Source organism: Rhincodon typus, chromosome 15 (assembly GCF_021869965.1).
Source record: "Rhincodon typus isolate 14 chromosome 15, sRhiTyp1.1, whole genome shotgun sequence".
Classification (NCBI taxonomy): domain Eukaryota; kingdom Metazoa; phylum Chordata; class Chondrichthyes; order Orectolobiformes; family Rhincodontidae; genus Rhincodon; species Rhincodon typus.
The window spans coordinates 47,143,256-47,160,462 of NC_063346.1; the positions used below are offsets into that span (position 1 = coordinate 47,143,256).

At 39.4% G+C, this 17,207-nt stretch overlaps 1 protein-coding gene across 1 annotated transcript in view; it reads left to right on the plus strand.

Moving 5' to 3' along the window:
- Positions 1 to 17,207, plus strand: part of cep72 (centrosomal protein 72) — a 50,729-nt gene that overhangs the window by 7,955 nt on the left and 25,567 nt on the right. The window contains exons 4-5 of the mRNA XM_048605998.1: positions 4,985 to 5,084; positions 6,408 to 6,508. Of these exons, the coding sequence (XP_048461955.1) occupies positions 4,985 to 5,084; positions 6,408 to 6,508 (201 nt within the window). The remainder of the gene's footprint in view (positions 1 to 4,984; positions 5,085 to 6,407; positions 6,509 to 17,207) is intronic.

A 17,207-nucleotide genomic window follows, 5' to 3' on the forward strand; every position in this document is an offset into this window, starting at 1 on the left:
AAAGGAATCCATATAATAACAGGAGGGTGAAATAAAACAGTAACAGTCCATAAAGAAGTAGAAGGTAAGTTACAGGACATAGCTTAAAAAAGGTCAAGGAATATACTACAGGCCAGGAATGCCAGCAAGAGCAGAAGCCCACATGATTGGGAAGTCCTAGTGGATACTAACAAATTAGAAAATAAATGAATAAAAACTACCAAACAACAAGAATTACAAAACTGGAGAGCATTTGGGTGTACCGTTAGATGGGGATAATTAGCCCCATCACTTAGGTGGCTATGGGCTAAAGAGGCATTTTTGATAGGACTTCAGGTTAAAGCCAGGCTAGTGGCACAATATTTTCAAGAAAGATTGGGTGACCAGGATATAAGAGCAGATTCACCAACAGCATGAAAAACAATTCTGAAAATTTCTGAAAATAAATGCCAAGGAATTTCAAATATTTGATATTAAAGCTACATTTCTAGGGCTGATAATTCACCAATCTAACACATCTGTATACACCCAAGATTTCTTCAATTTTGTAATTCTCGCTGTTTGACAAGTTCTATTAATTTAACGTCTATTTTGTTAGGATCTACTAGGATTTCCCAATCGTGGGCTTCTGCTCTTGCTGGCATTTCTGGGGTGAAATTTAACTTCGAAAAGTTTCTCTACCCTCCAAAAGAGACACCAAAACTAGGGGGGGCAGCTGGAAATTAAATAAATATGTATGACCTAAATAATGCCTCTAGAGTTAGATAGTCCAGAATAAGGTCTATATTATTAAACTGGTGTGTCTCCAGTTGAAATTGGATTCTGCTATGTTTTATTGGGACCACGGGGTAGCTTTCAGGCATCTTTATGTTGTAAATTTGATATCTTTTCTGTGGATGAAAATAGTGAATTTGAATTTTGCAGTGAATTTGTCATAAATGGACTTGAACAGAATTTAAAATTGGGAGTCAGGATTGAGTGTTACTTTAGATCAGCAATCTTATTTGGAAAATTTTATCCCTATTAATGTTAATCAAAATACACCTCAAGAAAAGATGTAACAGCTTACAATACTAAACTGAAGGAATTGAAAAATCTAATTGGACAGTTGAATTGGGAACTCAAAGGAGGTTGGGTATCAGTTTTGAAATCTTAGAGTTTAGTATTATGAACGATTCAAATATGGAAGATATTATTTAGTGAACAAACAATTAAAAAACATTTAAGAAATAGCATTGCTTTTAAAAATATATTGCATTGTGTTTTGAAACTTCCACCATGAGGAGATGTGAGGAACAGGAAGATTATTGTTTTTAATGTTCTCTGTGATTGTTTGAGTACAGGGGATTTATAATTTTGTTTTGAAGAGAACTAGGAAAAGAATTGCCCTTTATTTTCAGAAGCTGACATGATCAGAAGAGTAGTCAAAAGTACCTTAGTGACAAATTCTTGCTCTTGCAGTAGATATGGTACTTTGCCCTTTATGAATATAGTGTAAGAAATTCTAAAAAGGGATTCAGCAGCAATGCCCAAAGAGTTTTGTATCTATAATAAGTCACTGCGAAATAATATACATTCAACAACATGCGTGAATGAAAAAGACTGAGAATCAATATTGCATTTTTAAAACAGATGTTGCAGAACAGAGAAATCTCTGTCACCAAGCCCTCTATCTCCCTTCTGTATTTTGACTCGTCGTTGTTAGATATCTGTCCCATTACGGTGGTGTTGTCAGCGAACTTGTAGATAGCGTTCGTTCAGAATTTGGCAACACAGTCGTATGTGTATGGGGCTCAGGAAATTTGGCATATCCTTGTAAGGTCCCTCACCGACTTCTAAAGATGCACCATTGAAAGCATACTGTCCAGGTGCGTAATGGCCTGGTATGGCAATGGCTCTGCCCAGGCTCGTAAGAAACTACAAAAGGTGGTGTGCACAGCTCAGACCACCACAGAAGCCAACCTTCCATCCATGGACTGTATTACATGGCTCGCTGCTGTGGAAAGGCAGCCAGCATCATCAAAGACCCATCGCACCCTGGTAGTGACCTCCTACAATCTCTTCCATCAGGCAGACGGTACAGAAGCCTGAACACACACACCAGCAGGTTCAGGAACAGCTTTTTTCCGGCTGTTATCAGACTGTTGAATGGACTCTCGCCTCAAATAATGTAACCTGCAATGTAACTTGTAAGCTTCTTAGTCTTTTTGATCTGTACATCCTTTGTTTGCTGTGATCTGCCTGTACCACTCGTAAACAAAGCTTTTCACTGTATTTTGGTACACATGACAATAAAATCAATCCAATGAAATCAAATCAAATTGAAATGGGTGGATGTTGGCAGTCAGCTATCTGATCATCTTTCAAAGAAAGGAACAAGTTCCAAGAAACATTTTTTAAAAAAAGGCTTTTGTAACTTTAATGTATAATTTAAAAAAGTGTGCATACAATGTAATTTTTCACCTATTTTGTCTTTTTGAGTTTTTATTATTATACATTTTAATTTATTTTAAAAAACTAAGATAGAAAATCTTCGGGTCTGGCAGACCTAGTGGAACTAGGGAATAGATGATGGTTATAAATTAGTTAAATAATAGATAATTGTTGAGATCTGCATATATAAATATGGGGAACAAATTATTACTGGCTGGAGTTTCTGGCATGTGAATTAGAATTAGAACTGTTATTAAAAAAGAAGTATATGACTAGATTCTGTCTAACCAGCATTTTAACTTCTGTCATTTATCATGGCATATGGATTGGAGTCTAACAAACCTGGTTGAGGTTTTATGAGATCACTAAGGTGTTATACAAGGAGCGTCTACAGATGACATTTATGTGGACTTGCGATATTCATTTAGTGAGATTTTTTTATTTGTTATTTTTATGGAATGACGGCATTGCTGGCTGGGCCAACATTTATTGTCTGTCCTTAATTAAGGGTCAACCATATTGCTGTGGGTCTGGAATCATATGTAGGCTCTTAGTTCCAGATTTTTTTTTTAATGAATTCAAATTCCATCATCTGCCATACAGAAGGTTCCACACAGAAGACCTAACAAAAACATAAGTTGTGGACTTGGTGGAAGCCAATTGATATAGGTAGGGAATTGGTTGTGGTAGGAGATGGATTAGGGATAATAGTTATGTATTCCAATTTTGTGGTTTGTGACTGGGTGTGTTCCCTGGTGATTTAAACAGGGGCTTGTGTCTTGGCATATTTATCAACGAGTTAAATGAAGTACTGAAACTTTTCAAGTTTATTCATTATACTAAATGTGTAGTGTAGTCGGGAGCAGAAAGTTGCAAACAGGCTTTGATAAATTGAATGTAAAAAATTGTGGCAGATGAAATTCGGTGTAGGGAATGACATCATCCACTTTGGTCCTTGGATCAGGATATTTTCTTAAATGTGAGAAGCTGGAAACTTGGAGCAGAGAATTCAGGGTCCATGTCACTAAAATTTACCATATAGGTACAAAAAAAATGTTAGTATCAGTTCAACATCAGTAACTTTGTAACTTCATAGGTATACAATTGTTGTCTCTATGATTTTATGAAAATAACAAATGGAATGTAGGCCTTTTGCCTAAAGGGACTGGAATGCCAAGGGGTAGAAGTAATGCTGTATCAAACTCTGGTTGACCCTAGTTACTCAAACAGGCTAAGAGCTCTTCTGGTGCAGGGGCTGTGTTCCTACCAGTGTGCCATAAGGCCTGGATTCAAGCACTGCCTGCTCCAGAGGTATGTCATTACTTGCCTGAATAGGTTGATTAAACATATTTATCCATCAGTAACCTTTAGCAAATGATGCTTTGTTTGAAGTTTAAAGCAACAAAGAGATTCCTTATGTGGACCAATTAGCTCAACTAGATATATTATGGAGAACCATGGTGTCAATGTTAAAAATGCAAATCCCTTTAAAGGTAAAACAGAACAGCTCCAGAACTGAGGGGAAACAATTATTTTTAAACATTTACATTTACAGATTCTATGTTTTTCAACAGTATCTTAGAAGATACTTGATACTTAGTTTTTTTTACACTTGTAAACCACAACTAAAAGGATTAACCAGTTTCATATTTATATAGTGCTGTGTAACATTGCAGTTCTTGGTAAAGGGGAGAAGGTGGGGCGATCGGGTTTAGAAATCTGGTAAGTGTATATTGTTCTTTGAAGATGTAACAAGCGAAGTGGTCATTGCGTATTCTGTACAGGCAGTAGATTTAGACTTCCAGAAGGCATTTGGTAAGATGCTGCATAAAAGGCTAATTCATAAGATAATATTGCATGGGGTTGGGGGTAGTGTATTAGATTGGCTAGAGGATTGGCTAGCCCACAAAAAGCAGAGAGTTGGGTAAATGGGTCTTTTCCTAGTTGGCAAGATGTAACTAGTGGGGTGCCACAGGGTTCAGTCCTCAGGCCCCAACTATTTACAATCAATAGTAATGACTTGGATGCAGGGATAGAAGGTATTATAGCCAGATCTGCAGGTGAGACAGTAAGTTACAATGCAGAAATAAGAAATGTGCAAGTGGATGTGGATACGTTATGTGAATGGGTGAAAAAATGGCCCATTAGATGTTTTTCTTTTGGTTTCAGTCCACTATAAAAATACCAGTATATATTAATCTCACAAAGTAATTTTTTTTCCTGTTTATTCTGATTAACCCACAAAATGTGGCTGATAAATATATTGGTAGTTTTACATTTCAGCTGAATATTTACAGATATGTGATCACTAGTATCATCTAGGCAGATAATTAACTACCAAAGCATCCTGCATAGATTGACTGAGAGGATATTCATTTTGTCGGTTGCCAGTTCCGCATGGCTTGTAATTTTACTTGAGAGCTCTGGTTACCTTGACTAATCATTCATCATTAAACGTAACCCAGAGTACTTGACCTTTGGACTCATCATCAGGTTTTATTTCAGTTCTGCTTGTGTTTTTGGACTATATTTATTAATTTAAATATATTCAGATGCTACTTGTCATCAACAGATGATAGACCTGTGCGGGACAGTGAACGAAAAGCTGCCCAAATTCAATTTGTTTCAAGGGAGCAAAATGAAGAAGCAGACCTAGACAGAGAAGAAGAGAGGTAAGAAAAGTTCTACTCTGTAAATATATGCATTTCATTTATCTAAGAATATATATGGATGGATAAGTTTTTATAGTTGCCTTTTTGTACTTTGCAAAGGAAGGAAAATTGATCTGAATGATCTAGGAGTCATTTAACATGACACCACCAATATGACTTCAGGAGATATACAGCATGTATTTAACTAATTTTTTTTTCAAATATAATTTAGGAATATGTTGTCCATTATTCAAATAACTGAGGTATTCAGTTGGTGAAGCACAGTATATATATAATTATTCCACTGAGTAAAATGCCATGAAAATATTTTTATTGAACGTAATTAAAGACTGTTAAAATGGGTAAAACGTAGAGATAGAAAAGTGCCGAGAGCTAGAGAGCTCCTAGTCCAATGGTTGTGATATGTTTATATTTACTGAGAATCAAGCTAATTACTTGTTATACTATTTGTAGTCTTTGGCAAATCAGTTTTAATGGAAAAACTTTGATATCTTAACCACCTTTTGTCCAAGTGCTTCAAATAACAGCCTGTGTGAATGAACTTGCCTTAAAAATCTGCTGTGTTAATATTACTCTCCATGTTTTGTTAGCTTAGTTGGCTAGATGGCTGGTTTATGATGCAGAGAGATACTAACAGCGTGGGTTCAATTCCTGTACCAGCTGAGGTCACCATGAAGGTCCCATCTTCTCAACCTCTTCCCCTTGTTGAGGCGTGGTGACCCTCAGAATAAATCAATCATCCCTCTCTAATGAGAGAACAGCCTTATGTTCCTCTGAGACTACGGTGACCTTACCTTTATCTACTTGAGCACTTATATTTCCGTTTTGAGTCTGAAGAGTAACAGTATGAGAACAGAAATATTAACTCAGCAGATGTAATAACCTGCCTTTATTTTTATTTTGTAAGATTTTTATTTTAGACCTGTTATGGAAAGATAATGTCCAATGGGAACAGCTGGCGGTTAATGAAAAATGCAGTTTTATTCCACATTTATGTAGTCTTCACGCAAGAAAAAAGAAGCACAATGTTGTCAGGTTCTGATCCTTCAGCAAAAAAGTTCTTATGAAAGAGCTCTCCTGAACCGTAAATCTTAAATTTTCAGATGCTGTGCATTTGCAGCATTTTTCTGCATTCATTTCAGATATCCGCTGTTTGAATCTTTAAAACCTTTTATGTCGTTAGGCTATTACTTGAGTCCACTGACATTTGAGTGACTTAAGTGTATACATGTGCACGGTGCATAGCTGAAGATGTATTATTCCTGGAACCAATATGTGATTAGTTCATTTTTGCCTTTTTGTCTGTTCCTCTGCTAATTTCAGGAACTATATAAAGAAGAACTTTGCATATGAGAAAGATGAACAAAAATCTGTACATTCATCGGTTAAATACAAGTGGGATAGTGCGTCAGATCTTAAAGTTGGTAAGAACGTGCATCTTATATACTGGACTTGATGGGCTGAAAATTTGACCATCAAATACCATCTTAGGTCTAACTGTACAATCCAGCCAGTGTTTAGATTCATATCTATATTTTTAGAATGCCTAGAGTTATACACTCACTGTTGAGATATTGTTTTATTCATTCAACAATAGCAGTTACCTCAGCATAATGTAGCATATTTTCTAACAGCAAATTTTTAATTTTGTGTTGAAAATTGTTGTTTAGTTAAGCATCCTGATGTTCTGTCTGCTACATATTGCATTTGTTGGACAGAAGGTTGATTAAACAGTGTATCACCATACAATGGACATGAGATGAAATAATATTTTACACTGGTAGGGCAAATTGTTTATGCTCTAGTCTTCCTTCTAGGCTGTATGCCAGTTTGTGAAGAAAAGCACTAGTGTACCAAATAGTCTTGTACCTTGGCCAATGATCAAGAAGGACCTGGAAAAAGCCAATTCACTGGGAGAGGCATATTGTAGTTTGCTACATTTGTGGTGTATGTGGCTTGCTTCAGTAATGCCAATGATGGGCTGCAGCCTTTTGCACTGCTTCCCTGAATGAATTGATATGTATTTAAAGGTATTCAAAAATTGAATTAAACAACTTGATAGTACTTGGGTTCTTCCTTCAGTTTGTGATATTACTTGTTTTTGTTGTTGGTAGACTAATAAATAAATCTGTTGGCATAGGGAGAAGAAGCAAGGATTTGAGATTTTCTTTTGCTTTTGGCATGTACATCCATGTATGTAATTTTACAGCATTTCTTTGAGACTTGTAGTCTCTAAAACTTTTTGCAGGGAATTTGGCCTCTGAGTATAGGAGTTGGGATGTCATTTGAGGTTCTACAGGACTTGATGAGGCCTCTTCTGGAGTACTGTGTACGGTTCTGGTTGCTCTGCTATAGGAAAAATATTATAAGATTGGAAAGAGTTCAGAAAAGATTTATCAGGATGTTGCAAGGAATAGAAGGTTTGATTTATAAAGGTAGGCTGGGAATTTTTTTTTACTGGCATGTAGGAGGTTGAGGGATAACCATATAGGGATTTACAAAATTGTGAGGGGAATAGATAAGGTGAAAGTAAGGAGTTTTTTTTTCGCTAGGATGGGCGGGTTCAAAACTAGGAGGCATATTTTTAAGGTGAGAGGAGAAAGCTTTAAAAAGGACACGAGGGGCAACTTCTGGTGAGGAACTGGTGGATGCAGGTACAATTACACCATTTAAAATATATTTTGGATAAGTACATGAATAGGAAAGATTTGGAGGGATATGGACCAAACCCAGGCAAGTGGGACTAGTTTGTTTTGGGAACATGGTTGTCATGGACTAGTTGGACCAAAGGGTCTGTTTACATGCTGTGTGACTCTGACTCTACTTGAATAACATATACATATCCTTTCCTTGCTTGGGGAGCATTAGTCCAAATTAAAGACAGACTGAATAAAAAGCACATTGGATCTTCCTGTTGCTAAATTCTTATCGGTGCAACAATGTACAAGCACCCATCCTTGAGAATCAGCATTATAATTATTTGCTTTTTTCAAGGAGGTGAACTTTGCTGGTAAGGCAAGTATTTGTTGCTCATCCATAATTGCCCTTGAACTGGATGGCTTGCAAGGCCATTTCAGACAGCAGTTAAGAGTTGATCAGTTTGCTTTGCTTAAGGTCTTGAGTCGCATATAGGCTGTAGAGTGTAGATGGCAAATTTAAAGGACAGCAGTGAACCAGATGGGTTTTTACAACAATGATGGCTGTTATGGGCACCATTACAAAAATATCCAAATTTCAAAAGTCCAAATCAAAATTGACATATATGTAGAACAGAATTTTTAGGTTTTCATGTGAATGACATGCCATTTTAAATTTAAATTTGTTTGTGGCGCCCCCAATTTGGGTCACCCTATCTGTTGCTTAACTGGAGAGGTAGCCTGCTGTTATATCTCAGGAGGAGTGTTGCCTGTTGTCTATCCAGTTTCAAATGCACATCCACTGTCCTTAATTGGATTATGAGTTCTTCCTTGGCCACTAATTAGTCAATTCAGAAAGGAAATTACAGATGACTTACTGTGTGGACCTTGACCGTTATTTAAACTTAAAACCTAATGGTAGGTCTTGAAATCTTGCCTTGCTTTTGATGGAGAGGTGTTTTACTCCCTGAGAAGTGTGGGGTCATGAAATGTTAGATTATAATCTTAAAAATAAGAAACTGTGCTGACTAGGTATGCTGGCATTGACAGCCAGTTGAGAGGGTGTGGACAACTGACCCGCTCCTGAGAAGCAGTTCAGTAGGTTAAATATTTTAATAAAGTTGTGTGCCTCAAGTTTTATTATTTTTACTTCCATTGCTTGCGGGGCCAGTGTTCCAGCATTCGGAGAAACCCAGAGCTGAATGGAGGCAAGCAATGGAACAGGTAAGTGCTTTTTTTTTAGAACTGCTTGTACGCCAAAAGGAGCAAGAATGCATTCCCCTGCAGATCTGAATGATCATACAATGATTGGCCTACCTCCATACAGTTGAACATCTGCTTCTGTGATCTGATGCTCTAGTGATCATCCTTCTCAACATCCACCCAACCCTGATCTCTCATCCTCATCACCCATGAACTTCCCAACTCTCCACCTCCACCATCAACCTCTATCTGATGAAGTCAACATTAATTTTACACCCCTTCCTGCCTGCTGCTCCCAAGAGTGACTTTTTTTTAATTGACTTGTGGGATATGGGCATCACTGATTGACCAGCATTTATTGCCTGTCCCAAGTTACCCTTGAAGATGATGGTCAGCTGCCTTCTTGACCCACTGCAGTCTATGTACTGAAGGTTGACCCACAATTTTCATAGGGAAGGAGTTCCAGGATTTTCACCTGGCAACAGTGATGTTTCCAAGTTAGGATGATGAGTTGCTTGGAGAGGAGCTTGCAGGTAGTGGTATTCCTATAGTGTTAGAAGGAGTGGCTTGTGGATGTGGTGCCAGTTAAGGGGGCTGCTTTATTATAGAGTCATACAGCATGGAAACAGACCCTGTTGGTGCAACTTATCCGTGCCAGCCGTACTTTCCAATCTGACTTTGGCCCATATCCCTCTTAAACCCTTCCTATTCGTGTACCCGTCTGGATACCTTTTAAATGTTGTAATTGTACCAGTCTCCACCACTTCCTCTGGCAGCTTATTTCATACATGCACCAGCGTCTGGGTGAAAAAATTACTTTTTAAATTTTTCCCCTCTCACCTTAAACCTATGCCCTCTAGTTTTGGACTTCCCCACCGTAGGAAAAAGACTTTGACTATTCACCCTATTCATGCTCCTCATGATTTTACAAACCTCTGTAAGGTCACCCCTCATCTTTAGGGAAAAAAGCCCCAGCCTATTCAGCCTCTCCCTGTAGCACAAACCCTCCAGTCCCAGCAACATCCTTGTAAATCTTTCCTGCACCCTCTCAAATTTAACAGCATGCTTCTTATAGAAGGGCGACCAGAATTGCAAGCAGTATTCTGGATGATGTTAAGCTTCTTGAGTGTTGCTGGAGCTGCACTAATGCAGGTAAGTAGGAAATATTCCATCACACTCCTGACATGTGCCTTGTAGATGGTGGACAGACCCTGGGGACTCAGAAGGTGAGTTATTTGCCACAGTATTCCTAACCTTTTACCTGCTCTTATAGCCGTTGTTTATGTAACAAGTCCAGTTGAGTTTCTGGTCAATGGAAACCTCAAGGATGTGGATGGTGGAGAATTAGGTAACGGTAACAAATTGAATGTCAAAGGGCAGTGGTTAGATTGTCTCTTATTGGAGATGATCATTGCCTGGCGTTTGTGAAGTGTGAATGTTACTTGTCTTACAAGCGCAAGCCCAGATCTTGTTGCATTTGAACATGAACTGCTCTAGTACTGGAGTCACAAATGGTGCTGAACATGGTGTGATCATCGGTGAACATCCCCACTTCTGACGCTATGATGGAGGGCGGTCATTGATGAAGCAGCTGAAGATGGTTTGGCCTAGGGCACTATCCTGAAGAACTCCTGCAGAGATGTCCGGGAGCTGAGATAACTGACCTCCACAACCATCTTCCTATGGGCCGGGTATGACTCCAGCCCTGATACTCAATAATTTCAGTTTCGCTAGGTCTCCTTGATGCCACACTTGGTCGAATGCAGCCTTTAAATAAAGGGCTGTCACACTCGCCTTGCCTTTTAGAATTCAGCTTTTTTGTCCATGTTTGAACCAAGGCTGTAGTGAGATCAGGAGCCCAACCCGGGAATCACTGAGCAGAGTATTGTTGAGCAAGAGCTGCTTGATAGCACTGTTGATGACACCTTCCATCACTTTACTGGTGATCGAGAGTAGACTATGGGATGGTAATTGGCTGGGTTAAATTTTTCCTGCTTTTTGTGTATATGACATACCTGGAAATTTTTCTCACTGTCAGATAGATGTCAGTGTTGTAACTGGACTGGAAAAACTTAGCTAGGAGCGTGGGAAGTTCTGGAGCACAAGTCTTCATTACTATTGTAGGAATGTTATTAGGGCCCATAGTTGTTGCAGTATCCAGTGCTTCTACTGTCTCTTGATAGTACATAGTGAATCAAGTTGGCAGAGGACTGGTATCTGTGACGCTTGGACCACTGGAGGAGGCCCAGATGGATCATCTGCTTGGCCTTCTGGCTGAAAATTGCTGCAAATACTTCAGCCTTATCTTTTGCAATGTGGGACATCAACAGAAACAAAATTGTTCCCTAGCACAATCTTCCAGGCCAGTTCAGTTTGCTTGATAGTAACCCCCCAGGAAGTTGATAATGGGGAATTCAGAGATGCTAATGCCATTGAATATCAAAGGGCGATGGTGAGATTCTGTCATGTTGGAGATGAGCATTACCTTGTACTTGTTTGACACAAATGTTACTTACCACTTATAAGCCCAATCCAGGTCTTGCTGCAAATGGGCACAAATGGTGCTGATTATTATGTAATTGTCCGTACACTTTCTCACTTCTGACCTTAAGATGGAAGAAAGGTAATTGATGAAGTATCCATTGTGTCATACTTAATCTACAGGTTTCTTGTGTGTTTTTAGGGATTTTGTACCCTTTTGATAACTGAATAATTTCTGCTGATCTCCTGTGATAGGATTGACCTCTTATGATTGAGTTGTGCTGCTTCTAGACTTATGCTTCACTCACCATCTGAATGCTTTTCTCCAGAGTCAAATCCTTTGACTAATCAATCTGACGATGATTCATCAGCAATTCCTGAAACAATTTTACATGTTGTAACTTATAACTATAAATCTCCAAATGATCAACTCCGTGCTATATTTAGCCCTTCAGTGAAATTAATTTTCCTGGCTGCTATGTCTTCCTAATGTGATTATTTATTTTCCCTGAGAGGCTTTAAATTCTGCAATATAGCAGTGCAGCTCCTGTGTGCTACTCTCCTGGAAGCTATTCCCTTGCTTTTGCTTTGTCACAATGAAGGATTCCCAACTTCTGTGAATAAAATGGAAGATTCTTGCCTTTTCATGGCTATTCTTGATGAATTATATTAAATCACGGCCTTCATAAATGGTTCCTGTTTCTTTAACTTACTGAATGAATCCTGTTGCCTACTGCTTTAATATCAATTTCCCATTTTCTTGAGGCTTTACTGAATAAATCCACCTCTCTGTGGCTCTTTAGGTTTTCCTTAGATGGTTCCCATTGTTTGTGGCTTTAAATAATAGTACTCATTGGTTTCTTATTTCATTTCCTGGATAAGTTCTGTTATGTGCTTTTTGAATAAATGCTTCCCGCCTTTAGTGCAGTTTACATAATGGATCTCCTCGTGCATTTGTGCAATCACAATATTCTCCCAACCTCCTTCTTCCACTAGACTTTGTCTGCTCAGGTTTCTAAATTGACCCTTTATCACTTTAATTTTGACTTTGTGATGGCCCAGACCTATTTAAAATATTACTTCTGTGGTCCTTGATTTCCCCTACTGCCTCTGTGACTCTTGATGCCCACTTCCTAATAATTGGTGATGCTCATTATGAACAAAAGTACTTGGCTTTTAGCTTCCCCAGATTGTAAACTGCAATTCTTAAAAATTGTTTTCCCCTTGCCCATCAGGGATTACAACTTTACTTACAGAGCTCTGATGTGTGTTTTCTCTGTGGCTGAATTATTATTTTGGGGATTGCTCTTAAAGATCATTGGCACCCAATCCACTCTGTAACTGACTTGGTGTGACTAGTGCCCCAGTTCCATGCAGTTCCTAATTCACACTCTCTGCTATGTGTCTCTCACCATGTCTGAAGTGCTTTTGTCATGGTTTGTAGATTCTGCCTTGTTGAATTTTGCCAAGGCATTCTGCTCTGTAATGATCTCAAATTTTCAGCTTATCTATCTGCTAGCTATTTGAACAAGCAGCCTTCTTAAAGCTATGTCTGAAGAAATCATCAAATTTCAACTAGTGCACCTACTGGAGTCCACACTGTTAACCACGTTATAAGCTGTACTTTACCACTGCTCATCATGTTGTACAATCTAGCTGGTAGATTTGCTGCCTCCACACTGTTTCCTGGTAGGGATCTAAAGGGCTTGGTTGGTCTAGTGCAGCAAAGGAAAATCACTTGACTTAAATAATTTGTAGCTTATTGCATGATAGTAACTCCATACAAGTTATGGGAAGACTAAAATTGTAGGTTTTACTCCTTTAAGATCCTAAGCCATTTTCTCACTAAACTTATATGACATTGTCATAGTGAGCAATGCTTAAGGCACTCTTGATATTAATGCTTTCAGCCACTTATCCCCTTATACAACACATATATCTGGGCAATTTTTTACATTGCTGGGTAGATGCTAGTATTGTAGCTGTACTGGGACAGCTTGGATAGGAGTGCAGCTAATTATTGAGCACAAGTCTTCAACATAATTGCAGGACTGTTGATGGGGACCTACAGATTTTTCAGAATCCACTTCTTCAGCTTTTACTTAATATTACTGTGTGTTGCTGGGGACCTAAGTAGGTGGCTGAGATGGATCATCCACTCAACACTTTCAGCTGAAGGTAGATGCAAATGCATCAGCCTTATCTTTTGCAACATTATGCTGGGCTCGCTCTCCAATGGGGATGGGGATATTTGTGGAACAGCTTCCGGCAGTTCTTTGTTTAATTGTCCATCACCATTCATGGCCGGATGGAGCAGAACCACAGAGCATAAATCTGATCCACTGACTGTGGGATTGCTTGGCCTCCTTTATCATATGTGCTACTGCTGTTTGGAACTACATAATTAGTCCTGTGCCATAGTTTCACTATGCTGACACCTAGTTTTTAGGTATGCCTGCTGCTACTCCTGATATGCCCTCTGCACTCTTCATTGAGGTAGGGTTGATTCCCAGGCAAGATCATAATGGTAGAACCAGGAATATGCTGGGCCATGATATTATAGGTTGTTGCTGAATACAGTTGTGGTGCTTCTGATGTCCCACAGCATCCTCTTGGCTGCTAGTTTTGAGTTGCTAGATATGTTCGAAACCTGTCCCATTTGACATGGTTTAGTGCCACATAATAAGAGAGGGTATCTTCAATACGAAGTCAGGACTTTGTCTACAGGGGATTATACAGTAGTGATGCCTACTAATACTGCATTGGACAGAGGCACCTGTGATAGATTGCTGAGGAGAGGGTCAAGTTTGATTCCCTCACTATCTGCCACATATTGTCAATTTAGTACTTGACCAGTATGGTCAATAGTGGTGATACTGAGTCACTCTTGATAAACGTTAGGTTCTCCACTCAGAGTACATTCTATGCTCTTGTCACCCTCGGTGCTTCTTCCAAGTGGCATTAAAGATGAAGGACTATGGATTGATTAGATGAAGGGAGGTGATAGGTGTTAATCAGCAGGAGGGCTCCTTGCTGTGTTTAACCTGATGCCATGAGACTTCATGGGGTCCAGAGTCAATGTTCAGAACTCCCAGGGAAACTCCTCCAAAATGTGTACCACTGATGAGTCTTTCTGCCAGTGGGACAGGACCTATACCAGGATAATGATGACAGTGTCTGGGAGATTACAAAGTATTGTTCCATATGTATGACTATGTCTGTGGTACACGTTTCCCAATTTTGGCACATATCCCCCGATGTTAGTAAGGAGGACTTTGAGGGATTAAAGGGGATGGGGTTTGGTGCTAAAGAGGGCAATGCTTAAAGTGCTGATTACCATGCTTCATGCCCCTAGGGAGCGTATCACATTGGCTGAGTAGCCTGTTAATCAAGTTGGTCAATGCACCCGATTGGCTGCTTTGCACAGTGACCATCTGAAAGACACCAATCATTGTTTATGACCCATCAGATTCAGCAGTCCCTTGTTACTTGCCAACCTTGTGGACTGTTTAGTTTCTGAAAAATGGGAGGTATTGACAACTGCTTTGCTTTCTTCACTTTAGGCCTGGCTTGAGGTTGCTAAAGCACAAAGTAAGAAAGTGAGATCAAGACCTCAGTGGCAATGATTAAAATGAGGATGTTGGGATTATTGTAACTCTGACATGCTGATTTGTGAGAAAATTTAATTCATTTTCTTTCAACCACAATGAAAGTAAATGAAGAAAAGATAAATGATGACAATACTGTAAAGATGAATTTGATGCCTTTGGGTAAGAAAAATGAAAAGCATATTGTATTCATGGTGTTTTAACTAAAACCACATACTTAATCTAAAAAGTAAAATCCCACAGATGCTGGCAATCTGAAATAAAAACGGTGCTGGAAAAACCCAGCAGGTCTGACAGCATAAGACCATAAGATATAAGAACAGGGGTTAGCCTTTTGTGTCTGCTCCACAATTTGGTAGAATCATGGCTGATCTGACCATTCCTCTCATCCACTTGCCCGCCTTTTCCCTGTACCTCCTGATTTCCCAACTGATCAAGAATTTATCTATGTCAGCCTTAGATGTATACAAGGACTCTGCCCCCACAGCCCTTTGTTAAGGAGTTCGAAAGATTCTCAATCTCTGTGAGGAGAAATTGCTCCTCATCTGAGTCTTAAATTAGCACCTTTATTCTGAGACTACGCCCTTTGGTCCTAGATTCTCCCATGAGGGGAAACACTTTTTCAGCTTTAATCCCGTCAAGCTCCCTAAGAATCTTATGTTTCAATGAGATTAAAGTTTAGAACAATGCAAGTTAATGAGCAGAAGTCCAACTTGCTTAGCCTTTGCTCATAAGACAGTTCTTCCATATTTGGGATCATCCTAGTCAACTTTCTGTGAACTGCCTCCAATGAATCTGAGAGTTAATGTCCAGTATGATTAAAGTTTTTGAGAAGATTTGTAGCTCAGGTTGAGGATGAGGTTGTAGACTTGCTCACTGAGCCGGTGTGTTTGATTGCAGGTGTTTTGTCACATCAGTGTGCCTCCGGTGAAGTGTTGGTGTTCTATCCCGCTTGTTATTTATATGACTCGATTTGCTGGGGTGGTTGGCATTACTTGCAGTTCTGTTTTTCAGTGGTTTGTATATCTGGTCCAGTTTGTTGATGGAACTCTGGTTGGAATGCCAGGCCTCCAGGAATTCCCTGGCATGTCTCTGTTTGGCTTTTGCTATTATGGATGTGTTGTCCCAGTCAAATTCGTGTCCTCCTTTGTCCATGTGTATTGAGACCAGTAAGAATTGGTCGTGTCTCTTGGTGGCTGGTTGGTGTTCATGTATCCTTTATTGTCAGTTTTCTTCCAGTTTGGCCTATGTAATGTTTCTCACAGTCCTTGCATGGTATTTTGTATATTACATTAGTTTTATTAGTTGTGGGTATGGGATCCTTTACATTCATCAGTAGCTGTGGTAGGATGGTTGTTGGTTTGTGGGCTACCTTGATACCTAGGGGTCTGAGTAGTCTTGTGGTCATCTCTAATACGTCTCTGATGTATGGTAGGGTGACTAGTGTGTCGGGCTGTGTTATGTCTTCTTGTTGTGGTCAGTCGCAGAGGTAACGGCGGATTGTGCTTTTTGGGTATCCAATCCTTTTAAAAACTCTGCATAAGTGCTCCTCTTCTGCTTTGCACAATTCCAGTTGCTGCAATATGTTGTAGCTTGTCTGAATTATGTTCTGATGCAGCTCCGTTTATGAATGTTGGGGTGGTTGCTTGCGTAATTAAGTATCTGGTCCCTATGTGTGGTCTTTCTGTATATGCTAGTCTGGAGTTCCCTGTTGTTCTTGCATTCCACCATTATGTCTAGGAAGGCAGTCAGTTATTGTTGTCTTCTTTGGGGATTCAATTCCAGTGAGGATATTCTTTGTGTGTCGGTGGGTTTCTTCTAGTCTTGTGCGTTTGATAATCACGAAGGTGTCATCTGCACAGCGGACCCAGAGTTTGGGTTTATTGTTGGGGAGCACTGTCTGTTCTAACCTTTGCATTACCGCTTCTGCAATCAGTCTTGATATTGGGGATCCCATTGGTGTTCTGTTGATTTGATGGAATATACGGTCGTTGAAGGTGAAGTGGGTTGTGAGGCACAGATCCAGCAGTTTCAGGGTGCTGTCCTTGTTGGTGTTGTGGGGTGTCTGCCTTCCTGATTCGTCCAACAGTGTGGCAATTGTCTCGTTGGGTAGGGCAATGTTTATGGATGTAAATAGTGCTATTATGTCGAAGGATATCATTATCTGGTCCTCTCCTATTCTTGTGTCCTTGATG